Below are 23,870 nucleotides of genomic sequence, written 5' to 3' on the forward strand. Positions count from 1 at the left end.
ACATATGCATAAGATGATGATAATAATTTATGGTTTTAATGGTGCAAGAACTGCTGAGGTCATACTGCTGTCCATATCCAAGGTTATAGAGTACACAAGGTAAGACATTCACAAACATCCATTCTGCAGCATGATTCGAACCCGCAACCTATTGGTTGGAGAGCAGATATGCTAATCACTCGGCCAACCATGCCATCCACATGTAAGAAGAGTGCATTATGACTCGGGAGACTAAAAGGATCTGAAGAATATGATGATATAATAGAGTAAATGACTATTGAATTGTTGCAAAATCATACAAAGAAATTGAACAATGAAGCTTGAGCAATGAGGTTTCAGAGGAAGAAGTTGATCTATCAAAGCAACATAAGACTAAGCAGATGGCAGAATGCTTTAAAATGATTGAAGGACTTGTTACCTTAAAGGCCTGGATCCAGGCACTAAATAGTTTGCAAAAATGTTTGGAGTAGTGCACTATTTTTGGGGAAAAAATCATGCACTACTAAAGTGCATGATTTGAGGGGGAAAAAGAGCTATGGTAGTACAGGCATCATTAGACAAGTACGTCAAAATTCCATTAACATCTGCAGAGTTGGGGAACATATTAAATGATTAATATGTATGTGATCATAATAAATATGTAGTAATGTATGTATCAGTTTTCTTACAATTACATAAGCTTTTATATTTATGCACTCGATATAATACTAAATAAAATTTCATTTTCTGAAAGTTTTCTTTTTGTAAGCTGTGTGGCTTTAATTATCCTTTGAAAATGAACATATATGTCAAAAATACATTCTAATTGAGCACAATTTGATGTGCAGAAAGCTTCAGAATGAATCAGCCACACACACACACACATTCTAATTACTTACTGTAATTAGAAATTAAAACAATAAGTTGACTTGACAAAAATTATTTGAATTGACTATATCTTATCTTTACAGATTTTTTTTTTTTTTTTTTTTCAGCATATAAACTCATGCCACTCTCTGAATATCTAAATTTTTCTGTAAATCCCTGTGATGATTTTTATGAATTTGCTTGTGGAGGATGGATTTCAAAACAAATTCTTCCTGAAACTGCTTCATCAATTACTCCATACAGAATTCTTCAGCATCAGGTTACAAAAGAAGTTACAGGTTAGTAATATACCTGAACAGTTGTATAGTATTCCACATTCAAGCAGATATCTTTATCTACCCTATATATATAAAATGATAAGCCTTTTTGTGTAAAGTTTTTGTCATGTTTTTTTCAAGTTATTTGAAATGTTTTGAAACTTGGGGTGCTGGGGGGAGGCAAAACCCCCTTTTGAGTCTTTGAAATTAGAGTCATCAGAATTCAAGGAGAACTGGCCTACCGGTCCAGAACTCGGGGAGGGGGGTCACCGTAGGTGCAGGGGGGAGGAGGAAACCCCTTTCGAGTCTTCAAAATTCGAGTCATCAGAATTCAAGAACTGGCCTACCAGTCCGGAACTCGGGGGGGGGGGAGCGGGACTGGGCGACGTAGGTGTCAGGGGAAGCGGAACCACCTTTCGAGTCTTCGAAATTTGAGTCATCAGAATTCAAGGAGAACTGGCCGATCGGAACTCAGGAGTGTTGGATGCGGGGGGAACCCCCTTTCTAGTTTTCAAAATTCAAGGAGAACCGACCTATGGGTCTGGAACTTGGGGGGAGGGTGGTGGTGCCATATGTGCCGGGGGGGGGGAGAATCCCTTTCAAGTTCTCAAAAGTCGAGTCATCAGAATTCAAGGAGAACTGGCCTACAAGTCTGGAACTCAGGGGTTGGGCACCAGGGGGGGGGGAACCATAGGTACCAGGGGACAGAGCCCCCTAGTAGAATTATATAACACCTTTCAATTTCATAGCATTTTTTAAAATTTAGTTGTTTTTTTTTAAGTTATAATCAAAAATAAAGATGTTATGAGATTATTGTGAAACTGTTGAGATGTAGGGATTGAAGAGTATGTGGTAACTGCACCATATATTCAACTGTGTTGAAAGTAGAACAAACTTAACCCTCAGTCACAGTACTCTTAGTTACTAGTAATTGTAGAAAACAGAATCTACTGGAATGCAGTTTACAATTGCTGCCACTCTGTAATGTATTTATACATTACTCTATATAAAAACATAATTTTATATAGAGAACCCATAGATTGCACTGAAAATGCTATCATTTAAAGTATTTGAATTCCTGTGATTGCATAAAAAATTAGCCCTTTTTATGTGGCTCATCCATGAAAGCTTATAAACGATAAATTAAAAATGCTAAGAAATTATATTCTTGGTTTAATCCTTTATTCAAGTGTAAGCAAACAAAGTTTGCATGTGAAGTCACTCCACGACTAGGATACTTGTATATAGAGGCTACAGAAAAGCTTATAAACCTGTAATGTTAGTACTGTGTGTGAGCTAAGGATTTTTATTTTCTGTTTTTAAGTTTTTATATATTTTATAATTTATTATTGTCTACATAATTTGGAAATGCTGTTCCAAAGACCTAACATGGAACTTTTTTGAGCCACCTCAGACCTCTAATAAGCAAGGAAGTGGTACACTGGGCAATGAAATACATCTTCCACCTACAGGCATTCTTGGGCATGGATGTATTCAAACCTGCAGTGTATTGGTTTGAGAGTTGGAGAGCAGATATGCTAACTGCTCGGCCAACCAGACTGGCAACCAGTTACAGGATTTGAAGTTGATTATCCTTCACAATGAGCATCTTATGGCAACACTACTTAAGTCAGTTGTTTCCACTATTGTAAACATTTATAAATTAAAGATGCGAAGAAATTATTCTTGTCTTAATCCTTTATCCAAGTTTAAGCAAACAAAGTTGCACCTGAAGTATTTTCAGGCCTGAGCAACTCATATATAGAAGCTAATGACTTCACATCACTTGCCTTAGTATCCCATAATGCAAAGCACATAGTTTGCAAATTGTGTCCTTTTATCCTTTTGAATGCTACCACTTAACCCTTTTGTGCATGATTTTAAAATTTGAATGTGTACAGGCTTTCTATTTGAAATTGTTATTTATATAAATTATCACAAGCTGATTCGTCTGAATTTGCGGTTGTAATTTTCAGAAATAGTGTTATTGTTAGGTTTTGGATACCGGTGTTTTTCCTTATCACTGTTGTGCTATAAGTTTTGCAGCCTGTTGTTTGTATTGCTCAGAATGATACAAGACTAACAACGATTGCTGAAACCATGGACAAGAGGTTCGAATCGTATTGTGATCTTAGAAGTGATGTTAATAAAAAAATAGAGGGGGTTATTAGTGAAAGAATGTAAGAGCATTCCACAAGTGGGGAAGAGATATATATAGTGTTAATTAAAAGGATTGTTTTTTTCATAAAAAAAAAAGACTGTGTTCGTTCATTGAAAATGGAATAAATAAAATTTTATTTCTGCACTGCCACTGATTTTTGACAGTAGTGGCACATTTGATCAACATAGTTAATTGTGATTTTGAATTGAGAAAAATCTAATAGCAGGTGTTCAGTATTTTTTAGGACATTGGAAAGAAATCACTGCAAAAGAGAACATTTTGTTTGGCATCATCCATGAATAAGATTTCCAAAAGTTTATTTATTTGTACCATTTCACAAGAACACACATTTTTCTTTGAAGACTTGTGATTACAGGAACCAATTTCCTGTAATCACAAGTTCTTGTGAAAACAAGAAATCCTGTAATTTTACCTGCAGTTTATCTCCCATATTTTATATATGTGAAAGAATATCTTAATAACATATTAAAATTGAATATGATACTTAAAAGGAGATGCCATGGTTGTACTGCAAGATGGCACACAGCTTATTTGTTTTATGTTGGAGTTTTGTGAGGGTTATGCACCATTAGTAAAGTGTCTCATTGATTGCCTGATATTAGTAAAAGTGATGCAGTAGAATATAGAATCAAGATTTGTTTGACTTGTGTTGCTCATTCATACTTGAAGATTATTAGGACTAATTTCTTGTAAACTTCATAGTTTTTTTTTTTTTCATTTTTAATAAACAAACTGGGACAATGGATAAGGATGTACATTATCCCCTCTATTATTCATTATCTATATGGATCACATTATGAAGGAAAGTGGTATTAAACATGATATCAAATTTGGAGATGTTAATGTCAGCTCTTTGCTTTATGCGGATGAAGTTATACTTCTAAATAAATCTGCTACACATCTGCAAGATTCTCTCACTAAATTGGATAACTGTTGTAATAGATGTGGTATGAAGGTCAGCATTAAAAAGACAAAGACAATGAAAATAGGCAGAATCATTGAAAATGTCAACTGTGTTGTGAATGGAGAACCTATAGAACAAGGAAAACATTTCAGCTACTTTGGCACGATTTTTACTGAAGATGGTAAATTAAATATAGAAATAGACAACAGAATCAGCACAGCTGGTATGGTGGGAAGTCAATTGAATAAATTCATATGGAATAAGAGAGAAATTAGTCAGAACGCTAAATTAGCTGTATACATGACAGTGTTCAAACCAGTTTTAACTTATGGATCTGAGTTATCTGACATTAGCCTATATATGGATCTGACAGTAGCCTACTCATCTCAGTAGCTTACTGAGATGAGTACTATATTATATTACACAACACGACACAGAGACGAAATAATGGTCCACACTGCGCTACTGTCAGTAGCCTACTGAGATGTGTACCCTATGACTGGTTAACTAGCAACAAATGTTTTGTACGAAAATTCGTTTCTGCACATAAAAACCATTCACTGTTGCACTTTAGATAGATTGCAGTAGACACAACATTCTGCATGCAAGCATTTAGCCTGCTTTCGCTGCAAAATTATAAACAGCCGGCTGATCAAAGAGGTGGCAATATACAATTTTTTTTTATTATTCGGTGTATCCGACCTTATTTATTTTAATATTGATCATTTTAAGAATTTTTTGGTTTTATGATAAAAATTTTGTTTCTTAAAACTAAACTTACGAACCGTGTCCCGGCAGCGGCGCCCGCATACACCGTATGCCCGCTTCCGCCGGCCCTAAATCCACCTATATCTTGGTCTTCCTCTGGGTCATTTTGCTGCCAACCTGGCAGAGAACACTTGTTTTGCTAATCTTTTTTTGCCCATTCTGTTAGTGACCATACCACCTGAGATTAGCTCTGCTAATGCATTCCTGGATGCTGACAATGTCAAGTTCTTTCCTAATATCCTCGTTTTTAATATGATGTTGCAATTGATGCCATCTGTTCACACCTATAATCTTTCTCAGGACTCTCATATCTGTGGTCTCTAGTCTTTGGTCATGTGTTTTATTTCTGACCCACCTCAACATTGTACATAGAAATAGAACTGGTTATGCTAGTGTTGGAGGAGTGGAGAGGATTGTCTGGTATTCTGGTTGGTAGATGACAAAGCTGTATAACTGAGAGGAGATCTCCACATAGCCTTTCAAGGAATGCAGAGAACCGACCAGGGCTTCTGACCTAATGTCCAATCCTCACCTTCTCGTGGTGCACCCTGTTGGGTATCTACTTTGATACTGAACGAACGAGGATGGGCTGGCAATTTGGGATTTAGCCGACCAAATTGTATTCTTATTGGTTAAACCAAAATAAAAAATGATGGTACAAGATGACAAAATTTCATGCCAGCTGGGGCGTCGCCCGGTTAAACAAGGCCCCCGTTGTTTTCGCCAGGGAACCAGGGCGAACAGCGAAAAGTCAGCTACTGGAACAAATCTGAAAACAAACCCCAACTCAACATCATCAGAGTTAAAGATCGGTACTATCAACGTAAGAAGTCTGAATGGCAAAGAAATGGAGCTAGCTGAGGAATTAGATAAGTACCAGATCGACATAATAAGGGTGACTGAAACAAAAAAGACCAAAACTGGTGAGATCTTTCTGAGCAATAAATACAAAATGTTATATTCAGGCAATAACAATCAAGGAAAAGAAGGAGTAGCCATAGTATTCAACACAAAATACGAGGCTAATCTTCTTGAATGGCAGTCAGTCTCAAGTAGAGTAATGTCGCAAATATGAGAATGGGGAACTGGACAATGAGACTTATTTATGCCTATGGTCCCACAGAAGGTTCTACTAAGGTAGAAGTGGAGGAATTTTTTGAGGCTTTAGAAAAAGCAACTGACACAATGAAAAAGGAAAAGTTGGTCCTTCTTGGGGATCTAAATAGCAGAGTAGGAAATGATTGTGAGACATACAAATATATTTTGGGAAAATTTGGAGAAAAGAGCAAAGCTAATAATAATGGCAAATATCTGTTGGATTTCTGCTCAGGACATGGACTGGTTATTACTAACCAGTCCACGTTCCAACATAAAAATGTGCACAAATTCACATGCAGAGAAGAGGCTAGGAATAAGAAAAGTCTCATTGACTATGTTATTGTTGATAGTGATGTTTTCTCCCTGGTGCAGGACACCACAGTGTACAGAGGATTTGAAATTGGAAGTGATCACTATTTAGTCTTGAGCAGGATAAAATTGAATTTTATATTGAAAAGAATATCATGTAAGAAAGTTTTAAAGCGAATAAAAGTTGAGCAGCTCTCAGATGTGAACTATAGACTAAAATACAGAAAGATTATTGAAAATTAAATGAAAGAGTTTGAGAACAGGAATCAAACCTTGGAGATTCAGTGGCAAACGCTGAAAAAAACATTGATTGATTCTGCCAGAGAGGCATGTGGTGAGGTTGTGTGCAAGGATATAAAAATCAGAACTCCCTGGTGGATACAGGAAGTTAAAGAGGCAGTGAAGGAAAAGAAGAAAGCATATCAAAAGTTCCTGGCAAATAAGTCATCTTTTACTCTTACAGAATACTTAGACAAATGTAAGAAAGCTAAACAGTGTGTAAAACTAGCTAAACAAAAGTCATGGGAGGACTTTGGCAAGAATATAGAAAATAAATATCAAGAAGGTGGCAAAATATTCTGGAGGTTGTTGAAGAAGCTTAGGAATGGAGAAAAGAGTGCTGTAAAAGGAGTTAGAGATGATAAAGGTGACATGAAAAAACTGCTAAATAAAACAAGCAGTGATGACAGCACAGTGATAAAAAAACACTGACTAGGCATGCAGTCAGGAATACATATCCATACTTGAAGTAGAAAAAGCCATCAAAGGCTTGAAATGTGGAAAGGCAGCAGGAGTAGATGATATTCGACCAGAAATGCTGAAGTATGGTGATATAAGAGTCTTACAGTGGCTGCACTGAATATTTCAGAAAGCCTGGATAGAGGGACGAATTCCCGATGATTGGAGTAGAGCTCTCATAGTACCCATATATAAAAAGGGAAATAAAACTGAATGTGAGAATTACAGAGGTATTTCCCTACTAAGTGTTCCTGGCAAGATCTATGCAAGTATACTTGAGAAACGGTTGAGAAGAATTGTGGAAGAAAAGCTTGGTGAAGAACAATCTGGATTCAGGCCAAATAGAGGATGTCAGGATCAGATCTTCACTTTACGACAAATAGTCGAGAAAGCATGGGAATATAACAAAGATCTGTATTTAAGTTTTGTCGATTTGGAAAAGGCATGTGACAAGGTGCCAAGAGAGAAGCTATTCAATACGCTGCAGTTATATGGTGTCAGTGGGGCATTATATCAAGCAATACTTAGTCTTTATTTGAGTTGTAAGTCAGGTTAGAATTGAAGGCTGTATAAGAAGATGGTTTAATGTTAAATCTGGTGTGAGGCAAGGATGTACATTATCCCCTCTGTTATTCATTATCTATATGGATCACATTATGAAGGAAAGTGGTATTAAACCTACAAGACAGTGTTCAAACCAGTTTTAACTTATGGATCTGAGAGCTGGGTCAGAAGTAAAACACTTGACCAAAGATTAGAGACTGCAGATATGAGAGTCCTGAGAAAGATTCGAGGCGTGAACGGATGGTATCAATGGCAATATCATATTAAAAATTAGGATATTAGGAAAGAACTTGACATTGTCAGCATCCAGGAATGCGTTAGCAGAGCTAATCTCAGGTGGTATGGTCATTTAAATAGAATGGGAGAGGAAAGATTAGTGAAACAAGTGTTCTCTGCCAGGTTGGCAGGAAAACGACCCAGAGGAAGACCAAGATATAGGTGGATTGATACGGTACAAAGTGCCTTAGACGATAGAAATATAAGATCTGATAATGTTTGAGTCTTGACAAGTAACAGACTGATTTGGAGGAAAATTGTAGATAGGAAGTTAGTAATGATGTAATTTTTTCATGTAGTACTGTCATATCCTGTACACCCCTTGAGGGTACATGGCAGGAATTTGATGATGATGATACCTCCAAGAACTTGTCGCAGGAGGGCACTCCACTCTATTCTGTTACACAAATCTCTCCATCTCCCCTACTACTTAATTCTGCACCTACACACAGTGACACTACTACCATCAACGCCATCTACCACCCATCATCATCATCAACAATAGTATTTCTGTCTGTAAATTGCATGTGTTCTCATGACTGATTTGTCTGTATGCAGGAATAAAACCCGTGCTGTGTGTACAATAACTACACAATAACAATACACACGCAGAATACTTTTTCTTTAAATCTCATCAAGGAAATAATAATTTTGAAATTGCAAACTCTATCTTGAGTTATTATGAGTGCATGATGAATATGCATTTTAAAAAATGTTTTGTGCAAGTCCCTATAAAGCTTGATTAAAATTAACAATATATTGAAAATACTGTAGTAATTCTTATGAATAAATTGTTGCACTCCTGCTTCACCCAGAATAAGTATCCTGCTGTCCACATCCTAGGTAACTCTCCAGGCATTAGTAACTGTTGAGCATTAATGGACTGTAGCAAACTGTTATTTTGATGGAAGGTGCATATATTGAACATTTCTAGATTTTAACTATACCTCTTTGAGTAGTTCCTTCAAGTGTTGACTTGAATTTGTGCAGTTGACTCACAGGCACCCATAAGAATGGTTTGTTGTATTGAATAGTTTGCTATGATGCTTTTCCTTGACATCATGAAATCAGTGAATTTAAATTATAATTTAAATTTACAACTTTAACATTTAAATTACAGGAGTTGTTAAATTATTCACATAATTTTTAATTATATTTACAGATATTTTAAAATATACTAAAATCACTCCCAGTCTCCATCGTGGTGCCAGACTTGCTTTAGAAGTTTTTCATTCCTGTATAAACTCAGGTATTTTATTAAGATATTGCAATATGTTTATATTTTACAGCATATTAGTTATTAATCACTTTATATATGTATAAAATAATAAATAACTGATATTCCTTTTTTTTTTTTTTAATTTTTTTTTTATTACAGTTCTAGAAGAAAAAAAAAAATTATGATTGCCCCATCTGTTTGCTGTTTTCCAAGAACAGGAAGATGTTAAACATTAGGATAAAAGAATTTAAATTGCAGAATTATTGCACTTTTTTTGTTGAGTTTCTTTAACAGTTCCAGATGCCAATATTGAATAAAATCCATCTGGTTAGTCTTAAGTTCTAGAGACTACTAAAAAGCTCTTAGCAGTGGAGGAATATTAAAACTGAAGATAAGAATATTTTGAATGTCTGAAGTAAGTGATGAATAAACCCAGGAGGACACATCAGTACTTGAGGTAGAAAAGCCATCAGGAACTTAATGTTGGAAATGTAGCAGCAGTAGATGGTATTTGACCAACCTGAAATGCTAAAACATTGGTCAACATAAGTTTTACAATGTCTATCCTGCATAATTATGATGGTCAGTGACAAGTTCAAGTCTCACATCATACCATTTTATGGGAAAAGAGAAATAAAAGTAATGTGAGAATTATAAAGGAATTTCTGACTGATGTTCCAGGAAAGATTTATGCAAGCATACTTGAGAAAAGGTTAAGAAAAATTACTGAAAGGAAAACTGGTGAAGAATAAACTAGATTTAGGCCATATAGTTTAATACTAGATTTTTACTTTGCAACAAATACTGAAGAAATATTGAGAATATCACGGGAATCTCTAGTTAAGCTGCATTGATCTTGAAAAAGCATTTAGCAAGGAATCATCTGTTCAGAACGTTAAATCTATATGTAATACAAATAGTGATACGTAGCTATCCTAAGTTGCAAATTAGAAATTAAATTGTATGGTATGATGGAAATGGTTAATTTGGGTATAAGGCAGCGTTGTACATTATTTCCACTGCTGTTTTATAACTTATGTGAAGCACATCATTAGAGAATGTTGTATTAAATCTGATATTCAAATAGTAGATGTTAAGCTTAGTTCTCATTACAGATGACTATTATATTAACTAAATCTTAAAATATTCAAGGGTCTTCAGCCAAATCAAATAACTGCTGTGACAAATTTTATGAAAATCAGCAGTAAAACTATGTAAATTGACAGAGAAACAGAAAATGCCACCAATTTTAACACAGATTGGAGAGTTAAATTAGAAATAAAACAGCTAATCAAAGGAAAAAGGCCATGGATCTAAGACATATAAAGAAAATTAGGAGTGTACAAATGGCATCGGCTGCAGAAGCATGTTAAAGTAGAACTTGACATTGATATTCAAGAATATGCAAGCAGCATTATCTAAGATGGCATGTCACTTTAAACAGAATGAGAGATGAAAGATTAATGGCAGGAAAAAGACCCACAGGATAAATTGAAATGTAGATTGGTTGATATACAATTAGAAGTGCCAGATGATAAAATTTTAAGAGATGAGCAAATCAGAGATCTGGCCAAAAATAATACAGTAATTTAGTGATTGAAAATGCTCTTTGTGATATATAATTTGTATTAGAATTCTATGATATCTGGTATATCCCCCACAAGGAAATACATTAGAAAATTATGCTAAATAGTTTTAACAGGAATTAAGAATGCACAAATATTCTCCATTCAAATAGTTCTAGACACCAAACAAGTGTTCCTCATTAAGTAACATAACATTTTCCTTTTTTTGTTGCTTACTTTACTTCCATATAGGAACTCCAAAAAGTAATTTTAGCCCTCTTCCCATTCTAAGTTCACTACTAAATATAAAAATGGTAAAATAAATCCTGGGAATAATTACTTAATTTCAAGTTTCCACAAATATAGTGATTACCTTTCCTTTTAAGAATATTCTGGTATATTCGATTATTCTTTCTAAAATAAATTTTAATCGGTAATATTAACTTTTTGATTTACTAAATACTCTCCATTTGCATTAAGCTTTATTATTACATATTAGTATAAAACATTGAAGTTACAGAAAACTTAGTGTCTTAAAATTTACCGTATTTTATAAAATAAGATCAATTATATAATGAACTGGACTGGAAACAATATTTCAAAATAATAATTGACTTATTGAATAATAATTTTAAGAAAAAGATAAGTGATAATTCCAAGCTGCTGAATCTGTATGGTTTCAGAAAACATTAAGACTGATTCTGTTATTTTACACAGAAAAGCAAAAGCTGGGCATATATACTACAGCTAACACTCACTGAAAAAGCCTGTACCATGTGCATTTGAATAAATGCAGTGATATTTTAAAATCCTCATTGTAAAAGAAATAACAGAAAGATATAAAATGGAAAGAACTGCTGCAGTGACTGAATTGGTGATAATGAATTAGTTTTGTCTTCTTTCCCTGAAAAGACGTAACACTCTTGAGTTCATTTGTTCATTTGTAACAGAAGTTAAACTTTGTAATATTTTTGTTGCTGTTGGGGAAAATGAGCGTGCACTATTTTGACATTGTTAGACAAATAGAGAAGAAATCAAATCCAAAATTTGTAATATTTTATTATCATTCTAAAAATCAACTGAAGGATCTTTTTTCATCAGACCAAACTTCATCATTCAGTACAAAGATCCTACAAAGTACAAAAAGTCATCCAAAACCTGAATTGTTGGAAGGCAGTAAAACTTTTATACATTGGAAATGTATAAAAGTTTTACAGTGGCTATGCTGTATAATTTAGGTCTGGCCTGAGAGTCAAATTCCTTTGAAAACATCAGTTGCATCCTAAATGGAAAACCTATAGAACAAGTAAAACATTTCAGCTATTTAGGCACAATTTTTAATCAAGATGGCAATTAAATATGAAAATTTGCAGAGTTAGCAAAGCTAGTGTAGAGAAAGTCGACTGAATAAATTTATATGGAATAAGAGAGAAATGAGTCAAAACACTGAACTAGCTGTATGCAAGACAGGACTCAAACGAATTTTAACTTATGGATCTGAGAGCTTGGTTAGAAATAAAATGCTTGATCAAAGACTGGAGACCATAGATATAGAGAGATATCAGAGAGTGGTTTATTCAGGAGTAGAGTCTAAAAGATGACCTGTGACTAGTGGTGTGCCACAGAGTTCTGTTCTTGGACCACCACTGTTCAATTTGTTCATTAACGATATAGGAAAGGATCTGAGAGGAACTATTTATTTGTTTCCTGATGATGCAAAGTTGGGTAGAGCAATAGTGAATGCACAGGATGTGAAAATTTTGCAGGATGATTTGGATAGTTTGGAAGGCTTGGCTAAAGAGAATGGATGTCAATTTAATGTGGCAAAATGTAAGGTTATGCATTTTGGGGTGAAAAGATTAGCAGCAGTATATCACATTGGTGGAACTGTACTCCAGGAGATTAACGAGGCCAGGGATTTGGGAGTGTTGGTGGATAGGGAGTTGAAGTTTAGGGGGCACATCGCAAAAGTGGCTAAATCAGCTCATCAAATCACTTGGTTGCTGAAAAATACTTTAACAAGCAGAGACAAACAGGTATCAAGTCCAGATGGGGCCAATCCAGTTTCTTATGGAGGAGGTGGAGAGGATCCAGAGACGAGTGACCAAGATGGTAGCAGGTCTATGGAACGAACCTTATGAGAGCAGGTTGAAGATTTGTGGGTTACAGAATTTGGTTGATAGATAGAAAAGGGGTGATATGATTGAGACATTCAAATTACTGAAGGATTTCTATAAGATTAATTCAGAAGATATTTTTGAGAATAGGATTAGTGGTGGGATGACTAGGGGCCATACATGGAAGCTGGGCTAGAACGTGGTTAGCAGGGGTGTTAGAGCTAGGTTTTTTACTCGGAGAGTGGTGAATGAGTGGAATAAGCTGCCAGAGTCTGTTTTGGGGTGCCATGACTGTAAATGAGTTCAAGGCGAGGTATGATAGATACTGTGTGAATGTCGAATAGTTGTTCTTGACATGATGTTAGGGCCTCCCTTGATGAGTCTATGGACTCCTTGGAGTTGCCCATAATAATATAAGACTTCTAAGAAAGATTAGGGGAAGTGAATAGATGCCATCAATCACAGTATCATATTAAAAATGAAGATATTAGAAAAGAACCTGTTATTGTTAACATTCAAGAATGTGTTAGCAGAGCCAGTCTCAGGTGATATGGTCACTTAAACAGAATGAGAGAGGAAAGGTGAACAAAACAAGAAACAAATATTCTTTGCTAGGATGATAGGTAAAAAAGATTAAGAGGAAGGACGTTCTAGGTAGATTATACAGTAAGAAGTGCATTAGAAGACAGTAATATAGGAGTCTTGACAGATAATGGATTAATTTGGAGGAAAATTGTTGATATGAAGTTAATAATTATGACATTTTCGCATCATGCTCTCATAATATCCCATACACCTCCCAAGCGTGTCAGGAAATTGATGGTGATGTGGCCTGCCAATTTCTACACAATTTATTGCAAATTAATATAATGTAAAGCAACATTTTAGTTGCTTTTATTTGTAGCAATAAAAGCCACCTACTAAAATGTGTTCGGTTTCAGTAATTTATAATGAATTTAATAAGGAAAAAAAGTCTTTGGGATAAAAATTGTTCTCATTATGATATTGTATTTATGTTCTCTGTTGATGTTTTCTAAAGTTTTATTACATATTCATATTTCTTCTTCTTTCCATAGTCCTAGGACCAATTTTTTATATTGTCTATCCAGTTTATTCTGTCTTCCTCATTTTGAGTTCCTTCAAGGACTTGCATTGCAAGGCCATTAGATCTGCTGATATGGCCAAAGCAAATAAGTCATCATCAAATTCCTGACATGTACCCTCAAGGGGTGTACAGGATATGATAGTACTACATGAAAAATTTACATCATTACTAACTTCCTATCAACAATTTTCCTCCAAATCAGTCTGTTACTTGTCAAGACTCCAACATTATCATATCTTATATTTCTATCATCTAAGGCACTTTGTACTGTATCAATCCACCTATATCTTGGTCTTCCTCTGGGTCGTTTTCCTACCAACCTGGCAGAGAACACTTGTTTTGCTAATCTTTCCTCGCCCATTCTGTTTAAGTGACCATGCTACCTGAGATTAGCTCTACTAATGCATTCCTGGATGCTGACAATGTCAAGTTCTTTCTTAATATCCTTGTTTTTAATATGATATTGCCATTGATGCCATCTGTTCTTCTTACTTCTTCATACTTACTCATACTTCTTCCATATAGAAATACTGAATTAACTAGTGTGTCAATAAGACAATCTGTCTATAGTGGTTTTAGTTTTTGGAATGCTATTGTTGCTTTTGCAGTTTTTGTTTTGATCTTCCAGATTTATTAATTAAAGATATTGCCTTTTGGAACATCAGTGGTTACCTTAAATCTTGCAGACTCGCATCCCCCATATACCACTTTTTGATATGTCAGTCAGCCATCCTCTTAACCACACTAATATTTTATAATCCAAACCTATGTTTTCCAGATTATATAAGTCTTCCATGCTGTGTTCTGTCAAAAGCCTTAGCAAAATCCAAAAATATCATAGTGTATCCATTCTTCTTGTCTAACTCAATGGTAACATTATTATAAAATGTAAGCAAGTTGCTATAAATGACCATCTCTTAATGAATTCATGCTGTTCATTGCAAATTAGAGATTTTCTGTCAACCCATTCTGAATGCAAACCCTAACCAATTTTTCAAAAATCTTTACCACCACTCCAGAGATACCAATAGGTCAATAGTGGTATACATCAATCTTTGCACCACCCTTGTGCGATGGGATTACCATACATTCTTTCCACTCCTGTAGAATCTTCCCTGTTTTGAGACTCATATAGCCAGTTCAGCCGAACACTCTTTTTGCACTCATGCTGATATCCCATCAGTCCTTATTGCTGAATTCTTATTCAGTTTGTACTACAGCTTTAATACCTCCTCCTCATACACCTGAGTTTCTTCATTCAGCAAAGAGTTAGTAAGTGCAATATTGCATACACCAGGTTGATAGTTTTAGCAAAATGGGCACTCGGTTGTTGAACAACCCCTTCTGCATCTGTTACCCTCATGCTCTGCATTGAGTTATTGTTTCATATTCATTAGATCTGCTGAAAAGCATTACGATGGAATTCTTTGGGGTTGTCTTTAGCTTGCAGTGCCAGTTTCTTTTCATACTCAGGCTTAACTTTCCATACAACAGTTGACTCTTCAGTTCTGCTACTTATAATTTTTATAATGGACGTCATCCTTATGCACATGATATTCCTTCCACATCATCCTTTTCTCAAATCTCTTGGTTCATGAGATTAAACATCCATTTCACTCCTACTCTATTTATTCTTCAAACTCTAGGTACACATTCTGATATTGCATCATTTAAGCATTTTTTTAAACATTGCCCATGCATTGTCAATTCCTTCCCTTGTGAAAAATACAACTTTCAAATGTGAGATTACATGATATTTTTGCATTTATAAGGTTTACGCTTGGTCTTTAATGAGAACCAGCACTCCAGTGGTCTAATAGGCCACTCAAATGTTAATCTGAAGCATAATTTAAATAGTGCAGTATAGAGACCACTTATCCTGACGGTTGTATTCTCCCAAGTTCTGTCACTTTTGAAATTCTGTAAGTGTTAAAAGAAAACCTTATTTTGCTACTTGGCTATGAAACATAAAAGATATTTCATTATCCTTTAAGTTTTTGATGCCAGTACATAAGTCTTTCAGATCCTTTTTTTATACTTAAACAAGCAAGTAGATATACTGACTTTTAATGTATTTTTTTAAATATAAAATGTGTATATGTGCATAGGTATATACAGATGTTTTTTTTTTTTTTTTTTTGTTGTTATAGATTCACAGACTGATCATGATCTTGAATCCTTGCTGTCATTATACAACAAATTAGGAGGATGGCCCCTATTAATGGGAAATAACTGGAGTGAATCTAACTATAGCTGGATTTCAGCTAGTGCTGCATTGATACAAAAATTAGGTGTCAATTCAATAATTGGTCTTCGAATTTCTGTTGATGACAAAAATACCAGTAGAAATATTATTTATGTAAGTTTGCATTTTGTGAGATTTTTTAATCATCTCTATTTCTTTGTAACACTTATTGTTTCTCATTTTAAAGGTTGATGAATTAATAGTAATTGATGTCATAATCCTATCATAAATTGATTAGCATGGCTTGTATATGATATATCACTGCTTTGCACCTAATTTACTGTGAAATTTTTTTGGACTGATGAGCGGAAAAAAATAAAAGTACTAAAATATTTTTAAAATGTATTTTTTTAATATTCTAACATGTAATGATGATGATAAAGACTACTCCGTTTAGAGGCTAGATTTCTCTCAAATGGTTGAGTTATGCTTTAGATAACCCCTTTTGAATGAAGTTGTTTACTAGGCTTATTTAAATTAAGACAGCTTTTTATTATGTATTTGCAGTATGCATTTGGATCATTGATTGTGATGAATTCTGCAAGTGTTCCACATCACTGTTTGATAAATGATTCTGCTAGACTTGGTCCATATAAGAAGTTCAGTCCTATTATTTTAAATGGGCCATGGGATTTGTAGGGTACTACTGATGTATGTTTACTATTTGGCTATTTTGATGGAATGAATTAACATTGTTGAGGGACCTTATTAGTTTTTTTGCATAGTTGCAGTTCTGTGATAAGATTATGACATCAAATGTCAACATTTTATTTTATACTCATTTTATTTGCTTTTACATAATAACTCTGTTAATTAGTTACTCCTATGTCCATAGTGTGTCAGTGTTTTCTAATGACTTGGTCTATTTTTAGGAATTAAAAATCAGTTTTCAAGAGGGAAAAAGTGAGGGAAAGTGAGAAAACTCATTTTCAGATGAAAGTCCTAATAAATGTCTTTTCTCTTGTCTTAACAGAATGTATTCAAACCTAGGTTTTTCTCCCTAAGAAAATCATTGCTATTAACTACAGAGGAGCTGTTTTAATGTTATTTAAAATATTTTATGAATTTTTTTAAGAAAGAAGTAAATGCTTTCATATTACTATTTCTTGCATAAGTTGTCTTCTTTTATATGATCATTACAAAACATATATTTTTTTTCAGCTTGATCAACCAGATGTCTCAGATTCACCTGTTTCAAGCATTTTAACAAAACATATGATTATTGTTATAGCTAAAATTCTTGGCAATGATAATGCTAGGGAAATCTGGAATGAACTGGAGGATGTAGAAAAATTGGATAGCTTTATAAGATCAGTAAGTATTCTCTGGAACATTATTAATTTTGTATCTTTTTTTACATGATATGATTCTGCACATATTGCATTTTTAACTCCTGTTTTGTCTATCAAACAAAAACTCATTACATTTCAGGCTGGAACAGGTGATTGGCTGATGCAAGATATAATGATTTATTGAGTGAAATTAGAAATGCAGACTCTTAGGATGTCTAGCATATCTTGAAATAAGACAGATGTAAATTTTATTTAGAACCTCTATATGAAATATGGAGGTTCTGTGCTTGGGCCATTGTTGTTTAATTTGTACATAAATGATATAGGAAATGGATTAAAAGGAGATATTCAGTTGTTTGCTGATGATGCAAAGTTGGGTAGCACAATAAAAAAAATCAAGTTGATGTTGAGAGTTTGCAGGATGATTTAAATAAGCTGGTGAAATGGGCAAAAGGAAATGGATGTCAGTTCAATGTGGAAAAGTGTAAAGTTATGCATTTTGGGATTAAAAGATTACAAGATTACTACATTGATGGAACGGTACTCCAAGAGATTGATGAGGCTAGGGACTTAGGGGTGTTGATAGATAGGGAGATGAAGTTCAGGGGACACATTGCTAAGGTGTCCAAGATTGCACATAGGATTACTTGGTTATTAAGGAACACATTAACATCCAGAGATAAAGAGGTTATTATTTCCCTTTATAAAGTGTTGATACTTCCACATTTGTATTACTGTGCTCAGGTCTGGTCACCTGGATTCCTTGGAGATGAGGAGGTTGTGGAAAGGGTTCAGAGGAGAGTGACTAAGTTGGTGAGTGATGTAAAAAATGCTCCCTACATTGATAGATTGAGAGCTTGTGGATTGCAGAAGTTGGTTGATAGGTGGAGAAAGAGGGAATATGATAGAAACATTTAAATTACTAAAAGTTTTTATAAGATTGATGCAGGCGAAATGTTTCAGCTGTGTGATGATAGTGATGGAAGAACGAGGTCATCCCTGGAAATTGAGGAAAAATGTGGTTAGCAAGGGTGTGAGAATGAGGTTTTTTGCCTGGACGGTGGTGAATGAGTGGAATGCATTGCCTGATTCAGTTGTGAGTTCTTCAGCTGTAAATGAATTCAAGAAGAGATATGATAGATATTGTTTTGATAGTTTGGGTCTCCCGTGATGAGTCTGCTGACTCCGTGGAGCTACCCATAATAATAAAAAATTTCATCAGCACATTGCTGACATCTTGTGGGAAAATAATATTATATACATGCAGAATATGCTACTTCATCAAAGAAAGAAAACTTTGATAAGCATAATGCATACAATGGGTGAAAGCAGTGTCAAATACAGCTGTGAATTCATAAATTTCAGCTGATAAAATCTTTAAATATATACATAGAATCATTAGTCATAATTTTATAATGTTCTAAATAAAATTTGTCTATTCTTATTTCAAGTTATGCTGAACATCCTAAGAGTCTGCATTTCTAATTTCACTCAATAAATCATTACATCTTGCATGAGCCAGTCACCTGTTCCATGCTGAAATGTAATGAGTTTTTGTTTGATCACACAAAAACATAAGACCTATTCTTAAATAATCACAGAAGATTCTTAAAATCATCATAGAAGACTAAATTAAGCTCTCTCAGGTGTCTCACTTTGGTTGGGAAGTTACTCAAAATTTGAAGATAGAAAAAATTCAGGCAAGATTAATTTTCATATGTCATCAGCACTTGATATATCAGTATGACATCTTACACCTTATCTTGTCCTGCCTTGTGTTGCACAATCATGTAATATACTTGAGTTGAATTTTCAACTGAAAGTGAATTGGCCAATCTCATACAGAGGTGGTAGAGTTTTGCATCCCAGAGAACAGACACTTCATTTAATACACATAATATATACATAGCCATAATTCCAATCAAATCAAACCATTGTATCTGCTGCAGTGGTGGCTGGTGATATTTTTAAGTGGGGGTGCTGCATATACATAAAAAAAAAAAAACAATTTTTTTTAACTAATCAGTAACGAATTTATTAATAAATAAATTTACATATTAAAAATATTTCATCCTCACCACAAACAAACACCAATAATAAAAGTTTCGTATCAATAGCAATGACACGCACAAACGAATATCGGCGTTAGATTGCAGTGCATTTGTTTCGTGTAACAATAATTGTAAAAATATAATTCATTTCATATTTTCAACAGTGACACTTGTCATAATTCAGCCTTGTATCTATAATAAATAAATAATTATATGTTATTTTAATAAAATAAGATTTACAAAAAATAGTTCACAACGAACACGCACCAATAATAAATGTTTCATATCTCACAGAAATAACGCGCAGAAGCATATGATACACTGCCCAAACGGCAGTGTATAGTATGACGTAACATGCAAGTGCAAACGAATATCGGCGTTAGATCGCAATTATCGTTACACGAAACAAATGAAAAAATATAATTCTTTTCATATTTTCAACAGTGACACTCGTCATAATTCAGCCTTGTATCTATAATAAATAAATAATTGTTTTTTTAACAAAATAAAATGAGATTTACAAAAAAATAGTTCACCATGCACCAATAATAAACGTTTCATATCTCACAGAAATAATGCACGTAAGCATACTAAAGATACACTGCTGTTTGAGCAGTGTGGAAATGACGTAATGGGCAAAGATGCAAACGAATATCAGCGTTAGATCGCAGTGCATTTGTTTCATAATCTAAAGCGTTAATAGAACTATTCCAATTATTAACTATTCAATCAATGTCAAAATATAAGCTGTAACCTTTAACATGTTGTATTGCATTTATATAATGTTGTAAGCATTGTTATTATTTATAAACACAAACAAAACGTAATTTTTTCATTTTTTCCTTGGGGGCACTGCAGTGTTACAGTGCTTATGTATGGGCTGCCACTGATCTGTTGCTTGTTATGTCATTATCTATATGTTTTTTATTCTTTCTTTTAGGAACATGTAATTATGCAGGCTCCATTTTCCATTTTTTCAAGTTTTTAGTGCAAGTAAAAACAGTGATAAAATTTGCAATGTAGTCACTTTAAGTGAGTTTTCTGTATATGAAAAGAAAAAAAAAATCTTAAAGTGTTTAGTAATTAGGACACTTAATAAGGTTAACTATAAATTTGCTTTTCTGTAGGTAAACTTGATCTTTCGTTAAGTGTGACAGAAAGGGAATGAGAAAGTGATTGCAGAGTGAAGATATTTTACTATCTGGTAAAGATAGTAAAGATGTCACATTTGCTATTTGATTATGATAAGTTTTATCAACTCTTTTACATCAGTAGTATGATTAATAGTTGATGCATTGTTTGGCACAGCTTTCATAAACTGTCAGGCACACATTTCCCACATTATGCTAAATGGTATCCATTCTTTTATAACAGTTGGGGTGCTTAAGGGTCAAAGCTGTATAACTGAGAGGAGACCTCCACATAGCCTTTAAAGGAATGTGCAGAACCGACCAGGGATTCTGACCTAATGTCCAATCCTCACCTTCTCGTGTTGCACCCTGTTGGGTATCTACTTGGATACTGAACGGACGAGAATGGGCTGGCAATTTGGGATTTAGCTGACCAAATTGTATTCTTATTGGTTAAACCAAAATATAGAATGATGGTACAACATGACAAAATTTCATGCCGGCTGGCGCGTCACCCGGTTAAACAAGGCCCCCATTGTTTTCGCCAGGTAACCAGGGCGAAAAGTCAGCTACTGGAACAAATCTGAAAATAAACCCCAACTCAACATCACCAGAGTTAAAGATCGGTACTATCAGCGTAAGAAGCCTGAATGGCAAAGAAATGGAGCTAGCTGAGGAATTAGATAAGTACCAGATCGACATAATAAGGGTGACTGAAACAAAAAAGACCAAAACTGGTGAGATCTTTCTGAGCAATAAATACAAAATGTTATATTCAGGCAATGATAATCAAGGAAAAGGAGTAGCCATAGTATTCAACACAAAATACGAGGCTAATCTTCTTGAATGGCAGTCAGTCTCGAGTAGAGTAATGTGGGCAAATATGAGAATGGGGAACTGGACAATGAGACTTATTTGTGCCTATGGTCCCACAGAAGGTTCTACTAAGGTAGAAGTGGAGGAATTTTTTGAGGCTTTAGAAAAAGCAACTGACACAATGAAAAATGAAACGTTGGTCCTTGTTGGGGATCTAAATAGCAGAGTAGGAAATGATTGTCAGACATACAAAAATATTTTGGGTAAATTTGGAGAAAAGAGCAAAGCTAATAATAATGGCAAATATTTGTTGGATTTCTGCTCAGGACATGGACTGGTTATTACTAACACCATGTTCCAACATAAAAATGTGCAAAAATTCACTTGGAGAGAAGAGGCTAGGAATAAGAAAAGTCTCATTGACTATGTTATTGTTGATAGTGACATTTTCTCCCTGGTGCAGGACACCACAGTGTACAGAGGATTTGAAATTGGAAGTGATCACTATTTAGTCTTCAGCAGGATAAAATTGAATTTCATATTGAAAAGAATAACATGTAAGAAAGTTTTAAAGCAAATAAAAGTTGAGCAGCTCTCAGATGTGAACTGTAGGCTAAAATACACAAAGATTATTGAAGAAAAAATGAAAGAGTTTGAGAACAGGAATCAAACCTTGGAGATTCAGTGGCAAACTCTGAAGAAAACATTGATTGATTCTGCCAGAGAGGCATGTGGTGAGGTTATCTGTAAGGATAAAAAAATCAGAACTCCCTGGTGGACACAGGAAGTTAAAGAGGCAGTGAAGGAAAAGAAGAAAGCATACCAAAAGTTCCTGTCAAATAAGTCAGCTTGTGCTTTTAGAGAATATAGAGACAAATGCAAGAATGCTAAACACTGTGTAAAACTAGCTAAACAAAAGTCATGGGAGGACTTTGGCAAGAATATAGAAAATAAATATCAAGAAGGTGGCAAAATATTCTGGAGGTTGTTGAAGAAGCTTAAGAATGGAGGAAAGAGTGCTGTAAAAGGAATTAGAGATGATAAAGGTGACATGAAAACGGGAGAAAAAGATATCCTTGAAGTATGGAGTAATTACTTTGAAAAACTGCTAAATGAAACAAGCAGTGATGACAGCACAGTGGTAAAAAACACTGATCAGGCATGCAGTCAGGAATACATATCCATTCTAGAAGTAGCCATCAAAGGCTTGAAATGTGGAAAGGCAGCAGGAGTAGATGATATTCGACCAGAAATGCTGAAGTATGGTGGTATAAGAGTCTTACAGTGGCTGCACTGCATAGTTCAGAAAGCCTGGACAGATAGACGAATTCCCGATGATTGGAGTAGAGCTGTCATAGTACCCATATATAAAAAGGGAAATAAAACTGCATATGAGAATTACAGAGGTATTTCCCTACTAAGTGTTCCTGGCAAGATCTATGCAAGTATACTTGAGAAATGGTTGAGAAGAATTGTGGAAGAAAAGCTTGGTGAAGAACAATCTGGATTCAGGCCAAATAGAGGATGTCAGGATCAGATCTTCACTTTACGACAAATAGTCGAGAAAGCATGGGAATATAACAAAGATCTGTATTTGAGTTTTGTCGATTTGGAAAAGGCATATGATAAGGTGCCAAGAGAGAAGCTATTCAATATGCTGCAGTTATATGGTGTCAATGGGGCATTATATCAAGCAATACTTAGTCTTTATTTGAGTTGTAAGTCAGCAGTTAGAATTGAAGGAAGTACAGGAAGATGGTTTAATGTTAAATCTGATGTGAGACAAGGATGTACATTATCCCCTCTGTTATTCATTATCTATATGGATCACATTATGAAGGAAAGTGGTATTAAACATGATATCAAAATTGGAGATGTTAATGTCAGTTCTTTGCTTTATGCGGATGATGTTATACTTCTAAATAAATCTGCTACAAGTCTGCAAGATTCACTGACTAAATTGAATAGCTGTTGTAATAGATATGGTATGAAGGTCAGCAATAAAAAGACAAAGACAATGAAAATAGGCAGAAGCATTGAAAATGTCAACTGTGTTGTGAATGGAGAACCTGTGGAACAAGTAAAACATTTCAGCTATTTAGGCACGATTTTTACTGAAGACGGTAAATTAAATATAGAAATAGACAACAGAATCAGCAAAGCTGGTATGGTGGGAAGTCAATTGAATAAATTCATATGGAATAAGAGAGAAATTAGTCGGAACACTAAATTAGCTGTATACAAGACAGTGTTCAAACCAGTTTTAACTTATGGATCTGAGAGCTGGGTCAGAAGTAAAACACTTGACCAAAGACTAGAGACCACAGATATGAGAGTCCTGAGAAAGATTATAGGCATGAACAGATG

The 23,870-nt window shown here is 34.6% G+C and overlaps 1 protein-coding gene across 1 annotated transcript in view; it reads left to right on the forward strand.

Moving 5' to 3' along the window:
- Positions 1-23,870, forward strand: part of LOC150094940 (neprilysin-11-like) — a 207,126-nt gene that overhangs the window by 48,613 nt on the left and 134,643 nt on the right. Inside the window, exons 5-8 of the mRNA XM_090410851.1 lie at positions 975-1,145; positions 9,126-9,212; positions 16,120-16,328; positions 17,376-17,528. Of these exons, the coding sequence (XP_090266977.1) occupies positions 975-1,145; positions 9,126-9,212; positions 16,120-16,328; positions 17,376-17,528 (620 nt within the window). The remainder of the gene's footprint in view (positions 1-974; positions 1,146-9,125; positions 9,213-16,119; positions 16,329-17,375; positions 17,529-23,870) is intronic.

Source organism: Typopeltis vanoorti, chromosome 21, assembly GCF_054136105.1.
Source record: "Typopeltis vanoorti isolate ZY-2024b chromosome 21, IOZ_Tvanoo_1.0, whole genome shotgun sequence".
NCBI lineage: Eukaryota > Metazoa > Arthropoda > Arachnida > Uropygi > Thelyphonidae > Typopeltis > Typopeltis vanoorti.